Raw genomic sequence first — 20,165 nt, 5'->3', positions numbered from 1 at the left:
ATGTAAAAGTGACATAAAAGTGTAATAAATACCCAGAAACAAGATAACTTTTTATTTGAAATGAATAACTCTTCTCAATCTTATTATATATTATTTCACAGCTAAGCTAAAATGTCATTTTAATATCTTAAATACAAAAACTGACGACTGTGGAAGACATCTCATTGTTAATGTTATACAGTAACGTAACGCAGGCAACTTTTCTTTTCATACTAAACATAAAAGTACTGTTGACATAATCAGTATCAAAACGAGTACAACAAGAGGCACATTCTTTACATTACAAAACAGTTGCACTCCTTTAGGAAAATGCAAACGCATGGTACTCAGTCTTCCATTGAGGTTAGAATCCATTTGCAACAGTTCAACAGAGATGAAATGTGTAGGACACGATATGAAATAAAAAATAACCTCGAATATACAGGTTTACTGGCATCATAAACACCTCTAAAATGATTAATGGTTCATAACCCTTGTTTTTAAAAACAGTTAAATAATTGTGATTTAAAATGAACTATTGCAATTTTGCTATGTTTATGACTGACACTGAGCCATAACTGTTGCCCCAGCACTACAAGTCTAAATCAGGGTCCAAGATGGTGGAGCCTCACGTACAGTTTCCCCACATCAGCATCACCGCAGGAACCTCTGCAAGAAACACAAAATGTCTCCCATCATCACTTTTCACAAACAGGACAACAATGAATATGGCAATCAACAGTGACACAGCAAATTACAAAGACAGATATGTGTAGAGGTACAGGAGGACCAAAAAACAAAGGCCTTATTTAGTGAAGGAGAATGATGCATGCTGGGTAATTAAAGGGGGCCATAGATCATGTTTCTAGTGTTGGTTAGATTTCCTCAACAACACCAAACATTGTCTGAAGGAGACAAAGCCATTCTTGTGTTGGGAGCACAAGGGTTCTGTCCACAATGTCAACCTATTCCCTATATAGTGCACTACTTTTGACCAGAGCTCTATGGGCCCTGACCCAAAAGAAGTGCACTATGTAGAGAATAGGGTGTAATTTGGAACGGACCCCATTCTCTGGAGCTGTGGGAGTTAAGAGAGGGAATGTTCGCAGAATGTATCTTGCCATCTCTGTAAAAATGTACTTTCCAGGATGGATTCAAGAGACAAAATAGAAGCACTCAGTTAGCATTTAGACACACAAATAGCTCATTGAATAACAATAGCTGGGTTTCTTTCGAGATAATAATTTAAATCGTATTTAATAAACTGTTTTCATTTGAAAAAAATAGAAGCGTTGACAACATAAACTACGTATTCTAGAAAAACACATTATTCAGCCAACAAGCTGCAGTTCGCTACACTCGCATTAACATCTGCTAACCATGTGTATGTGACCAATAACATCTGCTAACCATGTGTATGTGACCAATAACATCTGCTAACCATGTGTATGTGACCAATAACATCTGCTAACCATGTGTATGTGACCAATAACATCTGTTAAATATGTGTATGTGACCAATAACATCTGCTAACCATGTGTATGTGACCGATAACATCTGCTAACCATGTGTATGTGACCAATAACATCTGCTAACCATGTGTATGTGACCAATAACATCTGCTAACCATGTGTATGTGACCAATAACATCTGTTAAATATGTGTATGTGACCAATAACATCTGCTAACCATGTGTATGTGACCAATAACATCTGCTAACCATGTGTATGTGACCAATAACATCTGCTAACCATGTGTATGTGATCAATAACATCTGCTAACCATGTGTATGTGACCAATAACATCTGCTAACCATGTGTATGTGACCAATAACATCTGCTAACCATGTGTATGTGACCAATAACATCTGCTAACCATGTGTATGTGATCAATAACATCTGCTAACCATGTGTATGTGACCAATAACATCTGCTAACCATGTGTATGTGACCAATAACATCTGCTAACCATGTGTATGTGACCAATATCATCTGCTAACCATGTGTATGTGACCATTAACATCTGCTAACCATGTGTATGTGACCAATAAAATCTGCTAACCATGTGTATGTGACCAATAACATCTGCTAACCATGTGTATGTGACCAATAACATCTGCTAACCATGTTACCAATAACATCTGCTAACCATGTGTATGTGACCAATAACATCTGCTAACCATGTGTATGTGACCAATAACATCTGCTAACCATGTGTGTGTGACCAATAGCATCTGCTAACCATGTGTATGTGACCAATAACATCTGTTAAATATGTGTATGTGACCAATAACATCTGCTAACCATGTGTATGTGACCAATAACATCTGCTAACCATGTGTATGTGACCAATAACATCTGCTAACCATGTGTATGTGACCAATAACATCTGCTAACCATGTGTATGTGACCAATAACATCTGCTAACCATGTGTATGTGACCAATAACATCTGCTAACCATGTGTATGTGACCAATAACATCTGCTATCCATGTGTATGTGACCAATAACATCTGCTAACCATGTGTATGTGACCAATAACATCTGCTAACCATGTGTACGTGACCAATAACATCTGCTAACCATGTGTATGTGACCAATAACATCTGCTAACCATGTGTGTGTGACCAATAACATTTGAATTGAGTATGAGTCAGTTAGAAGTTTGTTGTGTGTCCCACTATGTCAACATCCTAAATGGCACCATATTCCCTATATAGTGCACTACTTTTGACTAGGCCCTGGTCAAAAGTAGTGCACTAAATAGGGAACAGTGTGCCATTTGTGACGGACTCTATATCTCCCCTTTCTTCCTTGGATCACCGGTCGCTGAGAGGTTCTCGTTATTTAAACCAGTCAGGACCGAGACGCTCCAGTCCCTCCCTCTGCCCTCACACAGGCCACTATGGTATTTAAGTAGGAGGGGCTGTAGTGACCAGCGGAGCTAAGACAGGGACCTATTGTAGGGATCTCAACTGTTTCGTAGCATCCACTTATGGGATATGTCCAGAATGGCACCCTATTCCCTATGTAGTGCACTACTTTTGACCAGGGCCTAGTCAAACGTAGTGCACGACATAGGGAATAGGGTGCCATTGGCTCTCTAAACCATTGATTAAAAACTAGAGCAGGAAGGCCTGTTAGCTAACTCAGTCTAAACCCCCCTGATAAACAAGGGAACAACAGTTAAGAGGATCTATTGTAAGCCTATATTTTGAAATCTGAGTTTATAGTTTGGGGTGGCAGGGTAGCCTAGTGGTTAGAGTGTTGGGCCAGTAACCGAAAGGTTGCTGGATCGAATCCCCGAGGCGACGAGGTAAAAATCTGTCATTCTGCCCCTGAACAAGGCAGTTGTTCCCTGGTAGGCCGTCATTGTAATTAAGAATTTGTTCTTAACTGACTTACCTAGTTAAATTTATTAAGTCTTGCATCCTCAATTTTACATCTCCCAACACTTAGAGATGTTTTGATCAACTAAAACCTTGTGATTGGAGGCTTGTTAACCACATGTACATGGCACCTTGGGGATATAATTACCATTGAAAAACATTTTGGAAATGTGTTTTAATTCATGTTGTTATCCCATCGGACAAAATGCACATCTTGTTTGACATTTTATTTCAATTAAATATCTGACCGGTACTATGGTCTATCTATCTGACCTGTACTATAGTCTATCTATCTGACCTGTACTATAGTCTATCTATCTGACCTGTACTATAGTCTATCTATCTGACCTGTACTATAGTCTATCTGACCTGTACTATAGTCTATCTGACCTGTACTATAGTCTATTTGACCTGTACTATAGTCTATCTATCTGACCTGTACTATAGTCTATCTATCTGACCTGTACTATAGTCTATCTATCTGACCTGTACTATAGTCTATCTGACCTGTACTATAGTCTATCTATCTGACCTGTACTATAGTCTATCTATCTGACCTGTACTATAGTCTATCTATCTGACCTGTACTATAGTCTATCTATCTGACCTGTACTATAGTCTATCTATCTGACCTGTACTATAGTCTATCTATCTGACCTGTACTATAGTCTATCTGACCTGTACTATAGTCTATCTATCTGACCTGTACTATAGTCTATCTGACCTGTACTATAGTCTATTTGACCTGTACTATAGTCTATCTATCTGACCTGTACTATAGTCTATCTATCTGACCTGTACTATAGTCTATCTATCTGACCTGTACTATAGTCTATCTGACCTGTACTATAGTCTATCTGACCTGTACTATAGTCTATCTGACCTGTACTATAGTCTATCTATCTGACCTGTACTATAGTCTATCTATCTGACCTGTACTATAGTCTATCTATCTGACCTGTACTATAGTCTATCTATCTGACCTGTACTATAGTCTATCTATCTGACCTGTACTATAGTCTATCTATCTGACCTGTACTATAGTCTATCTATCTGACCTGTACTATAGTCTATCTATCTGACCTGTACTATAGTCTATCTATCTGACCTGTACTATAGTCTATCTATCTGACCTGTACTATAGTCTATCTATCTGACCTGTACTATAGTCTATCTATCTGACCTGTACTATAGTCTATCTATCTGACCTGCTGTACTATAGTCTATCTATCTGACCTGTACTATAGTCTATCTATCTGACCTGTACTATAGTCTATCTATCTGACCTGTACTATAGTCTATCTATCTGACCTGTACTATAGTCTATCTATCTGACCTGTACTATAGTCTATCTATCTGACCTGTACTATAGTCTATCTATCTGACCTGTACTATAGTCTATCTATCTGACCTGTACTATAGTCTATCTATCTGACCTGTACTATAGTCTATCTATCTGACCTGTACTATAGTCTATCTATCTGACCTGTACTATAGTCTATCTATCTGACCTGTACTATAGTCTATCTATCTGACCTGTACTATAGTCTATCTATCTGACCTGTACTATAGTCTATCTGACCTGTACTATAGTCTATCTGACCTGTACTATAGTCTATCTGACCTGTACTATAGTCTATCTGACCTGTACTATAGTCTATCTATCTGACCTGTACTATAGTCTATCTATCTGACCTGTACTATAGTCTATCTATCTGACCTGTACTATAGTCTATCTATCTGACCTGTACTATAGTCTATCTATCTGACCTGTACTATAGTCTATCTATCTGACCTGTACTATAGTCTATCTATCTGACCTGTACTATAGTCTATCTATCTGACCTGTACTATAGTCTATCTATCTGACCTGTACTATAGTCTATCTATCTGACCTGTACTATAGTCTATCTATCTGACCTGTACTATAGTCTATCTATCTGACCTGTACTATAGTCTATCTATCTGACCTGTACTATAGTCTATCTATCTGACCTGTACTATAGTCTATCTATCTGACCTGTACTATAGTCTATCTGACCTGTACTATAGTCTATCTGACCTGTACTATAGTCTATCTGACCTGTACTATAGTCTATCTGACCTGTACTATAGTCTATCTGACCTGTACTATAGTCTATCTGACCTGTACTATAGTCTATCTGACCTGTACTATGGTCTATCTATCTCACCTGTACTACGAAGGAAGCCATGGCAGAGAACAGGGCCAGTAGTGCCATGCGTCTGAGCTGGCGCAGGTTGACCCGCTTCAGGAAGAAGAAGCGTGCCCAGCCCAGCTTCTTAGCCGTGTGGGGCGGGTAACGCATGGCGTTGGCATCCTCCAGGTTGAGCTTCTTAATGAGACAGGCACGCAGGTGGCTGAGCTGGTCAAAGCCGTGCTGGCTGTGGTAGCGTCCCATACCACTGTTACCTTGGGGAAGGGGGGAAGGGAGGGACAATGGGGGGGAAATTCAATATATGTATACACACACACACACACACACACACACACACACACACACACACACACACACACACACACACACACACACACACACACACACACACACACACACACACACACACACACACACACACACACACGTCAGGTCAGGTCAGGTACTAACAAGGGTGCTATTAAGACACGCACATAACACACATATCAGTATCATATGTGTGTGTGTGTGTGTTGGTGTTAACTTACCCACCCCTCCAAAGGGGAGAGCGCTGACAGTGAAGTGGACCAGACAGTCATTGGCCACTAGGGCCCCACTAGAAGTCTCTGCTATCACCCTCCTGATTAACTAGAGGTGGAGGGAGGGAGGAGGAGAGAGAGAGGGGGAGAGAGAGAGGGAGGGAGGTAGAGAGAGGTGGATAAAGATGGAGGGGTAGAGAGAGCGAGAAGGAGGTGGAGAGAGAGGGAGAGAGGGGGAGAAAGAGGTGGGGAGAGATGGAGAGGGGGAGAGAGAGGGAGGGAGACAGGTGGAGAGAGATGGAGAGGGGGAGAGAGAGGGAGGGAGGTGGAGAGAGAGGGAGGGAGGTGGAGAGAGAGAGAAGGAGGTGGAGAGGGAGAGAAGGAGGTGGAGAGGGAGAAGGGGGGAGAGAGGGGGAAAGAGGTGGGGAGAGAAAGGGAAGTGGAGAGAGGGAGGGATAGAGGTGGAGAGGGAGGGAAGTGGAGAGAGGGAGGGAGAGAGGTGGAGAGAGGTGGAGAGAGAGGGAGAGAGAGGTGGAGAGAGGTGGAGAGAGGGAGGGAGAGAGAGGTGGAGAGAGGGAGGGAGAGAGAGGGAGGTGGAGAGAGAGGGAGGGAGAAAGGGAGAGAGAGAGGGAGATAAGGGGATAGAGAGGGAGAGAGAGGATAGAGGGAGGGAGGTGGCGAGAGAGAGAGGGAGACAGAGAGGGTGGGAGAGGGAGCGAGGGAGAGAGAGAGAGAGAGGTGGAGAGAGAGGGAGGGAGATGGAGAGAGAGGGAGGGATACAGAGAGAGGGGGAGGGAGACAGAGAAGGCGGGAGAGAGGGAGATGGAGAGGAGAGAGGGAGGTGGAGAGAGGGAGGTGGAGAGAGAGGGAGGGATGTAGAGAGAGAGGGAGGTGGAGAGAGAGGGAGGGAGGTGAAGAGAGAGGGATGGAGGTGAAGAGAGAGGGAGGGAGGTGGAGAGAGAGGGAGGTGGAGAGAGAGGGAGACAGAGGGAGGGAGGGAGGGAGAGGGGGAGAGACAGAGAGAGACAGAGAGAGACAGAGAGAGAGACAGCAAGTCAAAGGGAGAGACACAGAGAGACACTAACTTAGTATTTAACGTAGGTCATAAGTCATATTCATTAATATGGATATGTTTCATTAGTTAAAGTTTCATTAGTTTAATCTTACAGACTTTATCTTTGATTTTACTTCTGTGGTCTTTACCTTGTTGTCAGGTGAGAACACGTAGAGGGCCAGAGGCTTCTCTCTCTCATTGATGAACTGTATAGCCTCGTCCACTCCACTAACAGTGACAATGGGGAGCAAGGGACCAAAGATCTCCTCTTGCATCACCTTGGAGCCCCCTGTCACATCCTTCAGCACCGTGGGGGCTGGACACACGCGCACATTGAGAAATAACACACACAGTGAGCAGACACAAAGGGGCAGGGGGGGAAAGGGAAGGCTCGTGAATACTACAAACATGAGAAATAACGCACTCATACACACACACACACACACACACACACACACACACACACACACACACACACACACACACACACACACACACACACACACACACACACACAGCCTACAGGGACCTCGTTAACGTACCTATATAGCATTGTGACTGGTCGCTGTCTCCTCCGATGGCCACAGTGCTCCCCTCAAGCAGTGACATCACCCTCTGGAAGTGGCGCTGGTTAATGATGCGTCCGTAGTCCTCGAAAGTCTTTGGGTCGTCCGTATAAAACTCCTAACACCAGCCCAAAGGTAAAATACACTATAGCGAAAGACCATTAAAATGCAGATATAGGGCCTAGTGAAAGTTGGCACCCCCTTGAATGTTTTTCCTTAATATAAAAAGGGATGGAATTATACTTTTCCCCCTCTATTTTCCAGTATTGTGGTGGCAGCATCATGTTATGGGTATGCTTGTCACCGGCAGGGACTTGGGAGTTTGTCAGGATGAAAATAAATATGAAAAGAGCAGAGCCCAGGTAAAACATTTGAGGAAAACCCCACCTCAGTCTCTACAGTTGTATTTTTCTATGGGACAATTACACAAATGTTTATGCAAAAGCATTGTTGAGTGTTCCTGAGTGGTCAAGTCTCAGTTCTGACATAAATCTGCTTAAAAAAAAAAAATCAGAGACACGGTTTAAATCACTGTCCATTAATGATCCCCAACCAAATGTACTGAGCCTGAGCAATTTTGACATCAAGTATTAACTTAGGTGGGGTGGATTTATCCAATTATCATATTTCAGCTTTTTTTTTCTTAATTTGGAAAATGTTCTAGAATTTTATTTTGAAAATGTGGAGTAGGATGTGTAGATATGTTGGAAAACAAGTTCAAGGGGGTGTCGACTTTCTACAGGCACTGAGTGAATTACAGCTGCTGTCGACTTCTTTATGAACAGGGGGGGGGGGGGGGGGGGGCAGGCAGCCTAGTGGTTAGAGCGTTGGGCCAGTAGGTAGCCTAGTGGTTAGAGCGTTGGGCCAGTAGGTAGCCTAGTGGTTAGAGCGTTGGGCCAGTAGGTAGCCTAGTGGTTAGAGCGTTGGACCAGTAACCAGTAGGTAGCCTAGTGGTTAGAGCGTTGGGCCAGTAGGTAGCCTAGTGGTTAGAGCGTTGGGCCAGTAGGTAGCCTAGTGGTTAGAGCGTTGGGCCAGTAGGTAGCCTAGTGGTTAGAGCGTTGGGCCAGTAACCAGTAGGTAGCCTAGTGGTTAGAGCGTTGGGCCAGTAGGTAGCCTAGTGGTTAGAGCGTTGGGCCAGTAGGTAGCCTAGTGGTTAGAGCGTTGGGCCAGTAGGTAGCCTAGTGGTTAGAGCGTTGGGCCAGTAACCAGCAGGTAGCCTAGTGGTTAGAGCGTTGGGCCAGTAGGTAGCCTAGTGGTTAGAGCGTTGGGCCAGTAGGTAGCCTAGTGGTTAGAGCGTTGGGCCAGTAGGTAGCCTAGTGGTTAGAGCGTTGGGCCAGTAACCAGTAGGTAGCCTAGTGGTTAGAGCGTTGGGCCAGTAGGTAGCCTAGTGGTTAGAGCGTTGGGCCAGTAGGTAGCCTAGTGGTTAGAGCGTTGGGCCAGTAGGTAGCCTAGTGGTTAGAGCGTTGGGCCAGTAATCAGCAGGTAGCCTAGTGGTTAGAGCGTTGGGCCAGTAACCAGCAGGTAGCCTAGTGGTTAGTGCGTTGGGCCAGTAATCAGCAGGTAGCCTAGTGGTTAGAGCGTTGGGCCAGTAGGTAGCCTAGTGGTTAGAGCGTTGGGCCAGTAGGTAGCCTAGTGGTTAGAGCGTTGGGCCAGTAGGTAGCCTAGTGGTTAGAGCGTTGGGCCAGTAACCAGCAGGTAGCCTAGTGGTTAGAGCGTTGGGCCAGTAGGTAGCTTAGTGGTTAGAGCGTTGGGCCAGTAGGTAGCCTAGTGGTTAGAGCGTTGGGCCAGTAGGTAGCTTAGTGGTTAGAGCGTTGTGCCAGTAATCAGCAGGTAGCCCAGTGGTTAGAGCATTGGGCCAGTAACCAGCAGGTAGCCTAGTGGTTAGTGCGTTGGGCCAGTAATCAGCAGGTAGCCTAGTGGTTAGAGCGTTGGGCCAGTAGGTAGCCTAGTGGTTAGAGCGTTGGGCCAGTAGGTAGCCTAGTGGTTAGAGCGTTGGGCCAGTAGGTAGCCTAGTGGTTAGAGCGTTGGGCCAGTAACCAGCAGGTAGCCTAGTGGTTAGAGCGTTGGGCCAGTAGGTAGCCTAGTGGTTAGAGCGTTGGGCCAGTAGGTAGCCTAGTGGTTAGAGCGTTGGGCCAGTAGGTAGCCTAGTGGTTAGAGCGTTGGGCCAGTAACCAGTAGGTAGCCTAGTGGTTAGAGCGTTGGGCCAGTAGGTAGCCTAGTGGTTAGAGCGTTGGGCCAGTAGGTAGCCTAGTGGTTAGAGCGTTGGGCCAGTAGGTAGCCTAGTGGTTAGAGCGTTGGGCCAGTAATCAGCAGGTAGCCTAGTGGTTAGAGCGTTGGGCCAGTAGGTAGCCTAGTGGTTAGAGCGTTGGGCCAGTAGGTAGCCTAGTGGTTAGAGCGTTGGGCCAGTAGGTAGCCTAGTGGTTAGAGCGTTGGGCCAGTAGGTAGCTTAGTGGTTAGAGCGTTGTGCCAGTAATCAGCAGGTAGCCCAGTGGTTAGAGCATTGGGCCAGTAACCAGCAGGTAGCCTGGTGGTTAGAGCGTTGGACCAGTAACCAGCAGGTAGCCTAGTGGTTAGAGCGTTGGGCCAGTAACCAGCGGGTAGCCTAGTGGTTAGTGCGTTGGGCCAGTAATCAGCAGGTAGCCTAGTGGTTAGAGCATTGGGCCAGTAGGTAGCCTAGTGGTTAGAGCGTTGGGCCAGTAGGTAGCCTAGTGGTTAGAGCGTTGGGCCAGTAGGTAGCCTAGTGGTTAGAGCGTTGGGCCAGTAACCAGCAGGTAGCCTAGTGGTTAGAGCATTGGGCCAATAACCGAAAGATTGTTCTATTGAATCCCCGAGCTGACGAGGTAAAAGTCAGTCGTTCTGCCCCTGAACAAGGCAGTTAACCCACTGTTTCCTGGTAGGCCGTCATTGTAAATAAAAATTTGTTCTGAACTGACTTGCCTAGTTAAATAAAACAATTAAATAGATCTTAGCGGAACTGTACTTTGAAGTGAATTGCTGCTGTTGACTTTAAGAACAGACGTGACGTAGATCTTAGTTGATTGTAGCGTTGCCAGATAAAGGTTCTGTACGAGTAGTCTGGAATCAAGACCGGTTCTGAGCTAACATACCACTCCTTGTACTCTGGGTCAAATGCCAAACAAGTAGTGGAATATTAATTAGCCTACTGTATGTGTAAGCCCCATTCTGTAATTCTATGTTTCTATTCAACTCATTTGTATAATCTCTGCTGTACATGCAGACTATAATACCGTGATGCATTTCCTGATCTCCTCCACCACTCTGTTCTGGATGCTGGGTTCACACAGGATGTAGTCCGGGGCGATGCACGTCTGACCGCAGTTCACAAACTTCCCCCACGTGATACGCCTGTAGTGGACACACAACCCCAAAATCACAGAGATAAAATAGATAACTCCCCCAAGTGATACGCCTGGGGAAACACAGAGGAGTAATGGGCTTCTCATCTGAGTAAAGTATGAACCGGTCCTTGAGCTGTTCTCATCTGAGTAAAGTATGAACCGGTCCTTGAGCTGTTCTCATCTGAGTAAAGTATGAGACAGTCCTTGAGCTGTTCTCATCTGAGTAAAGTATGAACCGGTCCTTGAGCTGTTCTCATCTGAGTAAAGTATGAAACAGTCCTTGAGCTGTTCTCATCTGAGTAAAGTATGAAACAGTCCTTGAGCTGTTGCAGTGATGCTGCCCACAATATACTATTTCCAAGATTTCTGATGACCAGGGACAAAATTACACAGATTGAATAACTCTCAAGGAATATGGTGCAGTCTGACACTGACCGGCATGCAACTCTGAGGTCGACGTCCTTATCGATGTAACAGGGGCTCTTCCCCCCCAGCTCCAGGGTCACGGGGGTCAGGTGTCGGGCTGCGGCCTCCATCACCAGTTTACCCACAGTGCTGTTCCCTGTGTAGAAGATGTGGTCGAAACGCTGACGCAGCAACTCCTGGGTCTCTGAGACGCCCCCACACACTACAGGGTACAGCTCCTGGGGAGGACAGGGACGGACATGTAAACACACACTACAGGGTACAGCTCCTGGGGAGGACAGGGACGGACATGTAAACACACACTACAGGGTACAGCTCCTGGGGAGGACAGGGACGGACATGTAAACACACACTACAGGGTACAGCTCCTGGGGAGGACAGGGACGGACATGTAAACACACACTACAGGGTACAGCTCCTGGGGAGGACAGGGACGGACATGTAAACACACACTACAGGGTACAGCTCCTGGGGAGGACAGGGACGGACATGTAAACGCACACTACAGGGTACAGCTCCTGGGGAGGACAGGGACGGACATGTAAACACACACTACAGGGTACAGCTCCTGGGGAGGACAGGGACAGACATGTAAACACACACTACAGGGTACAGCTCCTGGGGAGGACAGGGACAGACATGTAAACACACACTACAGGGTACAGCTCCTGGGGAGGACAGGGACAGACATGTAAACACACACTACAGGGTACAGCTCCTGGGGAGGACAGGGACGGACATGTAAACACACACTACAGGGTACAGCTCCTGGGGAGGACAGGGACGGACATGTAAACACACACTACAGGGTACAGCTCCTGGGGAGGACAGGGACGGACATGTAAACACACACTACAGGGTACAGCTCCTGGGGAGGACAGGGACGGACATGTAAACACACACTACAGGGTACAGCTCCTGGGGAGGACAGGGACGGACATGTAAACACACACTACAGGGTACAGCTCCTGGGGAGGACAGGGACGGACATGTAAACACACACTACAGGATACAGCTCCTGGGGAGGACAGGGACGGACATGTAAACACACATGTAGATATGCATCCATACACACACACACACACTACAGCTCCTGGGGAGGACAGGGACGGACATGTAAACACACATGTAGATATGCATCCATGCGCACTCACACAAACAAGAACACACCAATATACACACACACACACACACACACACACACACACACACACACACACACACACACACACACACACACACACGCGCGCGCGTCAGCTTTCCTTCAGAAAGTATTCACACCCCTCGACTTCTCCCACATTTTGTTGTTACAGCCTGAATTAAAAATGGATTTGATTGGCCTACACACAACGCCCTACAATGTCAAAGTGGAAATATGTTTGTTAATTTTTTTTTTACTGATATATCCAATACAACACATTACTGAGTCCCACTCTACATATTTTCAAGCATAGTGGTGGCTGCATCATGTCATGGGTATGCTTGTAATCGTTAAGGACTGGGGAGTTATTCAGGTTAAAAAAACAAACAGAATGGAGCTAAGGACAGGCAAAATCCTAGAGGAAAACCTGGTTCAGTCTGCTTTCCACCAGACTCTGGGAGATTAATTCCACCTTTCAGCAGGACAATAACCTAAAACACAAGGCCAAATATACAGTGGAGTTGCTCACCAAGAAGACAGTGAATGTTCCTGAGTCGCCGAGTTTTGACATACATATTCTTGAGAATCTATGGCAAGACCTGAAAATGGCTATCTAGCAATGATCAACAACCAATTTGACAGAGCTTGAAGAATTTTGAAATGAATAATGGGCAAACGTTGCACAATCCAGGTATGGAAAGCTCTTAGAGACTAAGGTACGGAAAGCTCTTAGAGACTAAGGTACGGAAAGCTCTTAGAGACTAAGGTATGGAAAGCTCTTAGAGACTAAGGTACGGAAAGCTCTTAGAGACTAAGGTACGGAAAGCTCTTAGAGACTAAGGTATGGAAAGCTCTTAGAGACTAAGGTATGGAAAGCTCTTAGAGACTAAGGTATGGAAAGCTCTTAGAGACTAAGGTACGGAAAGCTCTTAGAGACTAAGGTACGGAAAGCTCTTAGAGACTAAGGTACGGAAAGCTCTTAGAGACTAAGGTACGGAAAGCTCTTAGAGACTAAGGTACGGAAAGCTCTTAGAGACTAAGGTACGGAAAGCTCTTAGAGACTAAGGTACGGAAAGCTCTTAGAGACTAAGGTACGGAAAGCTCTTAGAGACTAAGGTACGGAAAGCTCTTACGAGACTACGGTACGGAAAGCTCTTAGAGACTAAGGTATGGAAAGCTCTTAGAGACTAAGGTACGGAAAGCTCTTAGAGACTAAGGTATGGAAAGCTCTTACGAGACTGAGGCATGGAAAGCTCTTAGAGACTAAGGTACGGAAAGCTCTTAGAGACTAAGGTACGGAAAGCTCTTAGAGACTAAGGTATGGAAAGCTCTTACGAGACTAAGGTACGGAAAGCTCTTAGAGACTAAGGTATGGAAAGCTCTTAGAGACTAAGGTACGGAAAGCTCTTAGAGACTAAGGTACGGAAAGCTCTTAGAGACTAAGGTACGGAAAGCTCTTAGAGACTAAGGTACGGAAAGCTCTTAGAGACTAAGGTACGGAAAGCTCTTAGAGACTAAGGTACGGAAAGCTCTTAGAGACTAAGGTACGGAAAGCTCTTAGAGACTAAGGTACGGAAAGCTCTTAGAGACTAAGGTACGGAAAGCTCTTAGAGACTAAGGTACGGAAAGCTCTTAGAGACTAAGGTACGGAAAGCTCTTACGAGACTACGGTACGGAAAGCTCTTAGAGACTAAGGTATGGAAAGCTCTTAGAGACTAAGGTACGGAAAGCTCTTAGAGACTAAGGTATGGAAAGCTCTTACGAGACTGAGGCATGGAAAGCTCTTACGAGACTAAGGTACGGAAAGCTCTTACGAGACTGAGGCATGGAAAGCTCTTACGAGACTAAGGTACGGAAAGCTCTTACGAGACTGAGGCATGGAAAGCTCTTACGAGACTACGGTACGGAAAGCTCTTACGAGACTAACCTAGAAAGACTGTAATCGCTGTTAATGGTGCTTCTACAAAGTATTGACTCGAGGGTGGGAATACTTATATAAATGTGATATCTGTATTTCATTTTCAATACGTTTGCAAAAATTTAAAAAAACATGTTTGAACTTTGTCTTTATGGGGTATTGTGTCTAGATAGTTGATTAAAAAAATGTTTTAATCCATTTTCAATTCAGGCTGTAACAACAAAATGTTTCAACAAGATATAAGAATGACACGATTAAAGTAAGTAAGCATAATATATACAGGGTCAGTTCCAGTACCATATTAACAATGTACAGGGATACTGGAGTGATGGAGGTAGATATGTATAGGGGTAAGGTGACTATATACAGGGTCAGTACCATATTAACAATGTACAGGGATACTGGAGTGATGGAGGTAGATATGTATAGGGGTAAGGTGACTATATACAGGGTCAGTACCATATTAACAATGTACAGGGATACTGGAGTGATGGAGGTAGATATGTATAGGGGTAAGGTGACTATATACAGGGTCAGTACCATATTAACAATGTACAGGGATACTGGAGTGATGGAGGTAGATATGTATAGGGGTAAGGTGACTATATACAGGGTCAGTACCATATTAACAATGTACAGGGATACTGGAGTGATGGAGGTAGATATGTATAGGGGTAAGGTGACTATATACAGGGTCAGTACCATATTAACAATGTACAGGGATACTGGAGTGATGGAGGTAGATATGTATAGGGGTAAGGGGACAGGGATACTGGAGTGATGGAGGTAGATATATATAGGGGTTACGGTGACTAGGCATCAGGATATATGATAAACAGAGTAGCAGCAGTGTACAGTATATGATGATTGTATGTGCGTGTGTGTAGAGTCAGTATAAATGCATATTATGTGTGTGTGAGCAGATGATGGAGTGAGTGTTTGTGTGTGTGTTGGAGTGACAGTGTGTAGGGCCATGTGAGTGTGCATAGAGAGAGACAGTGTAAAAAATAAGAATAAAATTTAACGGACACCTCAGATAGTCCATGTAGCCATTTTGTTAGCTATTTAGTTAGCTATTTAGCAGTCTTATGGCTTGGGGATAGAAGCTGTTCAGGAGCCTGTTGGTGTAAATGTAGAATAGGTCAAAGGGTATGACTACTTTCTGAAGGCACTGTAAAGGACTACACATGCATCTGATAGGGATTTGATGTTAGTGAAGTGACCTTGTCCAGGTAGAGAGGGAGCAGTTCCTCCATGACCTTGGCTGAATGAGAGCTGACCTCTGAAGGCTTAACCACGGCAGCATTACCTGAGGGATGGGGAGATGGGAGGGAGGGATAGAGGGGTGGATGGAGGGATGGATGGAGGGATGGATGGAGGGATGGATGGAGGGATGGGATGGATGGATAGAGGGATGGATGGATGGAGGGATGGGATGGATGGAGGGATGGATAGATGGGAGGGAGGGATAGAGGGATGGATAGAGGGATGGATGGATGGATGGATGGAGGGATGGATGGAGGGAGGGAGGGAGGGAGGGAGGGATGGATGGATGGATGGATGGATGGATGGATGGATGGATGGATGGATGGATGGATGGATGGATGGATGGATGGATGGATGGATGGATGGATGGATGGAGGGATGGATGGAGGGATGGATAAATGGATGGATGGAGGGAGGGAGGGATGGATAAATGGATGGATGGATGCAGAAGAGAGGTGGGATTAGACAGTGAAAGTGTAATCATAACAATGTTACAAGACTGTGTTAGCTCTATGCTAGCCTGCTGAGGTAAAGCCTAGGTATTAGCTCTATGCTAGCCTGCTGAGGTAAAGCCTAGGCATTAGCTCTATGCTAGCCTGCTGAGGTAAAGCCTAGGCATTAGCTCTATGCTAGCCTGCTGAGGTAAAGCCTAGGCATTAGCTCTATGCTACCCTACTGAGGTAAAGCATAGGCATTAGCTCTATGCTAGCCTGCTGAGGTAAAAGCCTAGGCATTAGCTCTATGCTAGCCTGCTGAGGTAAAGCCTAGGCATTAGCTCTATGCTAGCCTGCTGAGGTAAAGCCTAGGCATTAGCTCTATGCTAGCCTGCTGAGGTAAAGCCTAGGCATTAGCTCTATGCTAGCCTGCTGATGTAAAGCCTAGGCATTAGCTCGGGGAGCTAACACAAGTTTCCAAGTCTCAGGCAAGGTTATTCATCACGCGAGCATTGTTTACAGACAGAACCACCTCCATTGCGTTTTCTACTACAGTACCTGCAGCTATAGCCGCGACCAGGGGCTGGAGGGTCACTGCCCAGGGATAGTTCCAGGCCCCGATGATGAGGACCACTCCCAAAGGCTCTGGCTGGATGTATACCTGTGACAAGACGTAGACTATGTTTTTAATCTCTGATCCCCTATCCTTCATATGTTCTGTAGGGGTGGCAGGTAGCCTAGTGGTTAGACAGTTGGGCCAGTAACCGAAAGGTTTCTGGATCGAATCCATGAGCTGCCCCTGAACAAGGTAAAGCCTAGGAACCCACTGTTCCTAGACCGTCATTGTAAATAAGAATTTGTTCTTAACTGACTTGCCTAGTCAAATAAAGGTTAAATACATTTTTTTTTAAACGTTCTGTGTTGTATTATATGTCCTGTAATGAGATTACAGGACATAAAAATACATTTAGGTGGAAACAGACAATAAGATCCGATGGGCCCTGGTCACAAGTAGTGCACAATATAGGGAATAGGCTGCCATTTGGGACCCTATAATGTTTATCTTGTCTTACCTCGTCTAAGATGGTTAGGAGGCTCTTCTCTACAGGCCGAGGGGCAGCCCATTCTGCTAGCCTCTCCACAGCCACGTCGATCTCCCCTTCCAGACCCAGGGTCTCAAACAACTCTGTGCTGTGTTCAGTCTGCAGCAGGTTAAGGACACACCATTACACCAGTCAGACAGTCATATTTATATAGCCATTTTTATAAAAACATCATCACAGAGTGCTCTACAGTAGGTTAACACATAGTTATAAGTGGGTTATAATTAGATGTCCAGACTACATTTGAACTCATTATAAAAACTACTTATAAAAACTTTACAACCCCCTTAAAGGATACCTTTATGTAAATTGTCAAATTAAACTCTCAAATGGTACCCTATTCCCTTTATAGTGCGCTACTTTTGACCAGGGCCGAGGGCTCTAAAGTAGTGCACTATAAAGGGAATAGGGTCTAAAGTAGTGCACTATAAAGGGAATAGGGTCTAAAGTAGTGCACTATAAAGGGAATAGGGTCTAAAGTAGTGCACTATAAAGGGAATAGGGTGCCATTTGGGACGCAAATTCAACGCTAACCTTGTTAAGGTCCTTCTTGACAGCGTCTGCAATGTCCTTGCGTCTCTCTATGATGAAACGGTGCAGGTTCTTAAGCTGGTGAACTCTGAACTTCAGGGGTTTAGACATACCGGTCTGGAAGGCCCTCCTTGCCCTCTCTACCACCAGCTGTTCCCGAGACATACTACTACCGTACTGGGGCAAGGAGTGGTAGAACAGGGACACTAAGGGAATGAATTATTGGGTTAGTAGCTAACGTTACATGTTGTGTGCTACCCGAGGTACAGTGTGTGTGTGTGTGTGTGTGTGTGTGTGTGTGTGTGTGTGTGTGTGTGTGTGTGTGTGTGTGTGTTATCAAAACAGAGATAAGGGGATGCCTCTCTTACATTTCTACTCGTACATAACTATAGGGTAGGAATGTCAAAGTGTATTCATTAAAGCCAGTAGCCTAATAGGAGGAATCAACAATAATGCAAAAGTATATGTCTATGCGGTAGTAATACACACTATTAGTATTGCAGGATCTTTACCAGGATATGCTGTAGGCACTTGATTCTAAAACAACGCCTAGCATTACGAGTTTTGCCATTAAAATAAAGGGGCTGAGCTACTAGCCAACGTTAGCTAAATGGCTAACAGCTAAAAACAAAAAACATTGAATTACAGAACTAAATGGCAAACCCAGATTCTCATATTATTACCTTGTAAGTCAGCAGGGAATTGTTGTATATGTTTGAACGAACACTTCAGTTGACCCCAATAGTGCAACAGTGTAGCAGTTCACCTCAGTACAGTAGCTTCCGTCCTGTTATCCCGAAAAAATTATAACAGTAACACCACGTCATAGGAGGGGGAAGGGCCACCACAGCAAACACCATGGCGGTTGGTTAAGCAATATGTCAATCCAACTCAAGATGCAAGGTTTGTCAAATGACAAGTGTCGATCGTTTGACTCTGCCCATTTGGGAAGTAGGCACCACCTATTTGATGGTGCCACAGATGATAGAACAAAGAGACAGACAAATCTTTAGCATCCGGTTGGAATTTCCATTCCCAAATATGGTGAGGGGAGGAGGCCCAGTCAGAGAATAAGAGGCGAAGCGAGAGGTTTCACTCTCGCCAAAATCTGTCCAAAATAAACCCAATGCGTTTCTACAGTAGCGGTGCGTAGGTAACATCATTGGGGAAGACAAGGCAGAAAAAAATAAGCTGTACAACCTAGGTGTTGTGATAATTGCGTTGTTTGCTCTATAACCTGTTAGTTCATATACCTTGCCAACGTGATATATAGGCCTAATAGACACAGTGGCAGAATAAATTCAACCACACCTTTGTTTCATCACAAAACCAGAGAGCAACATCTGTCTGGTGAAGTCCACAAAGCATATTCCATGTAACAAACAATTTTGTGACGTTACCTGCCTACATATAGACTTGAAATCATTGGCCACTTTAATAAATGGAACACAAGTCACTTTAATAATGCCACTTTAATAATGTTTACATCTTGCATTACTCATCTCATATGTATATACTGTATTCTATACTATCTACTGTATCTTAGTCTATGCATTACTCATCTCATATGTATATACTGTATTCTATATTATCTACTGTATCTTAGTCTATGCATTACTCATCTCATATGTATATACTGTATTCTATACTATCTACTGTATCTTAGTCTATGCATTACTCATCTCATATGTATATACTGTATTCTATATTATCTACTGTATCTTAGTCTATGCATTACTCATCTCATATGTATATACTGTATTCTATACTATCTACTGTATCTTAGTCTATGCATTACTCATCTCATATGTATATACTGTATTCTATACTATTCTACTGTATCTTATTCTATGCCTCTCTGTCATTGCTCATCTATATATTTATATATTCTTAATTCCATTCTTCTACTTAGATTTGTGTGTATTAGGTATTTGTTGTGGAATTGTTAGATAATACTTGTTAGATATTGCTGCACTGTCGGAAGTAGAAGCAAAAGCATTTTGCTACACTCGCAATATAATCTGCTAACGATGTGTATGTGACCAATACAATTTGATTTGATTTGTCTGGCAAGTTCATTTTTCCGACATTTTCGGACTACAAAACAACTATTGATTTAGAACCACAGAGCGTTACCCGCAAGAGGCAAAGAAAACAGGAGCCGCCTCCACTATTCCAGCACCATTTCAATTAAAACATTTCAACATCTTCAAATCACCTATGCTTATTCTAATACAGTGACAACTAAAGATACCAAAAACAATTTAGTCCAATATAAGCTAGATATGATGTGGCTGTCCATGAT

The 20,165-nt window shown here is 44.4% G+C and overlaps 1 protein-coding gene across 1 annotated transcript; it reads right to left on the bottom strand.

Annotated features, from left to right (window-relative positions):
• Positions 1-29: 29 nt before the first annotated feature.
• Positions 30-19,121, bottom strand: LOC120039096 (aldehyde dehydrogenase family 3 member A2-like). Its single transcript, XM_038984624.1, has 12 exons — positions 18,544-19,121; positions 17,864-18,066; positions 17,300-17,428; positions 16,785-16,887; positions 15,750-15,835; positions 11,477-11,685; positions 10,931-11,048; positions 7,659-7,800; positions 7,266-7,432; positions 6,072-6,171; positions 5,560-5,798; positions 30-648 (listed from the first exon to the last, which is right to left on the bottom strand). The coding sequence occupies exons 2-12, from the start codon at positions 18,023-18,025 to the stop codon at positions 634-636; spliced, it is 1,470 nt and encodes a 489-aa protein (XP_038840552.1). The 5' UTR covers positions 18,026-18,066; positions 18,544-19,121; the 3' UTR covers positions 30-633.
• Between the last annotated feature and the right edge of the window lie 1,044 nt (positions 19,122-20,165).

The sequence above is a fragment of the Salvelinus namaycush genome, unplaced genomic scaffold, assembly GCF_016432855.1.
Source record: "Salvelinus namaycush isolate Seneca unplaced genomic scaffold, SaNama_1.0 Scaffold253, whole genome shotgun sequence".
NCBI classification, from domain to species: Eukaryota; Metazoa; Chordata; class Actinopteri; order Salmoniformes; family Salmonidae; genus Salvelinus; species Salvelinus namaycush.
This window is presented reverse-complemented; position numbering and strand designations above follow the sequence as displayed.

Bases quoted from the DNA above. Each gene is read 5' to 3' on its own strand.
- LOC120039096 (XM_038984624.1), bottom strand. From the start codon at position 18,025: ATGTCTCGGGAACAGCTGGTGGTAGAGAGGGCAAGGAGGGCCTTCCAG. The intron at 17,429-17,863 runs GTTAGCGTTGAA...AACCTGCTGCAG, and splicing joins TCAAGAAGGACCTTAACAAG to ACTGAACACAGCACAGAGTT. The intron at 15,836-16,784 runs GTACTGTAGTAG...CCCATCCCTCAG, and splicing joins GGTCGCGGCTATAGCTGCAG to GTAATGCTGCCGTGGTTAAG.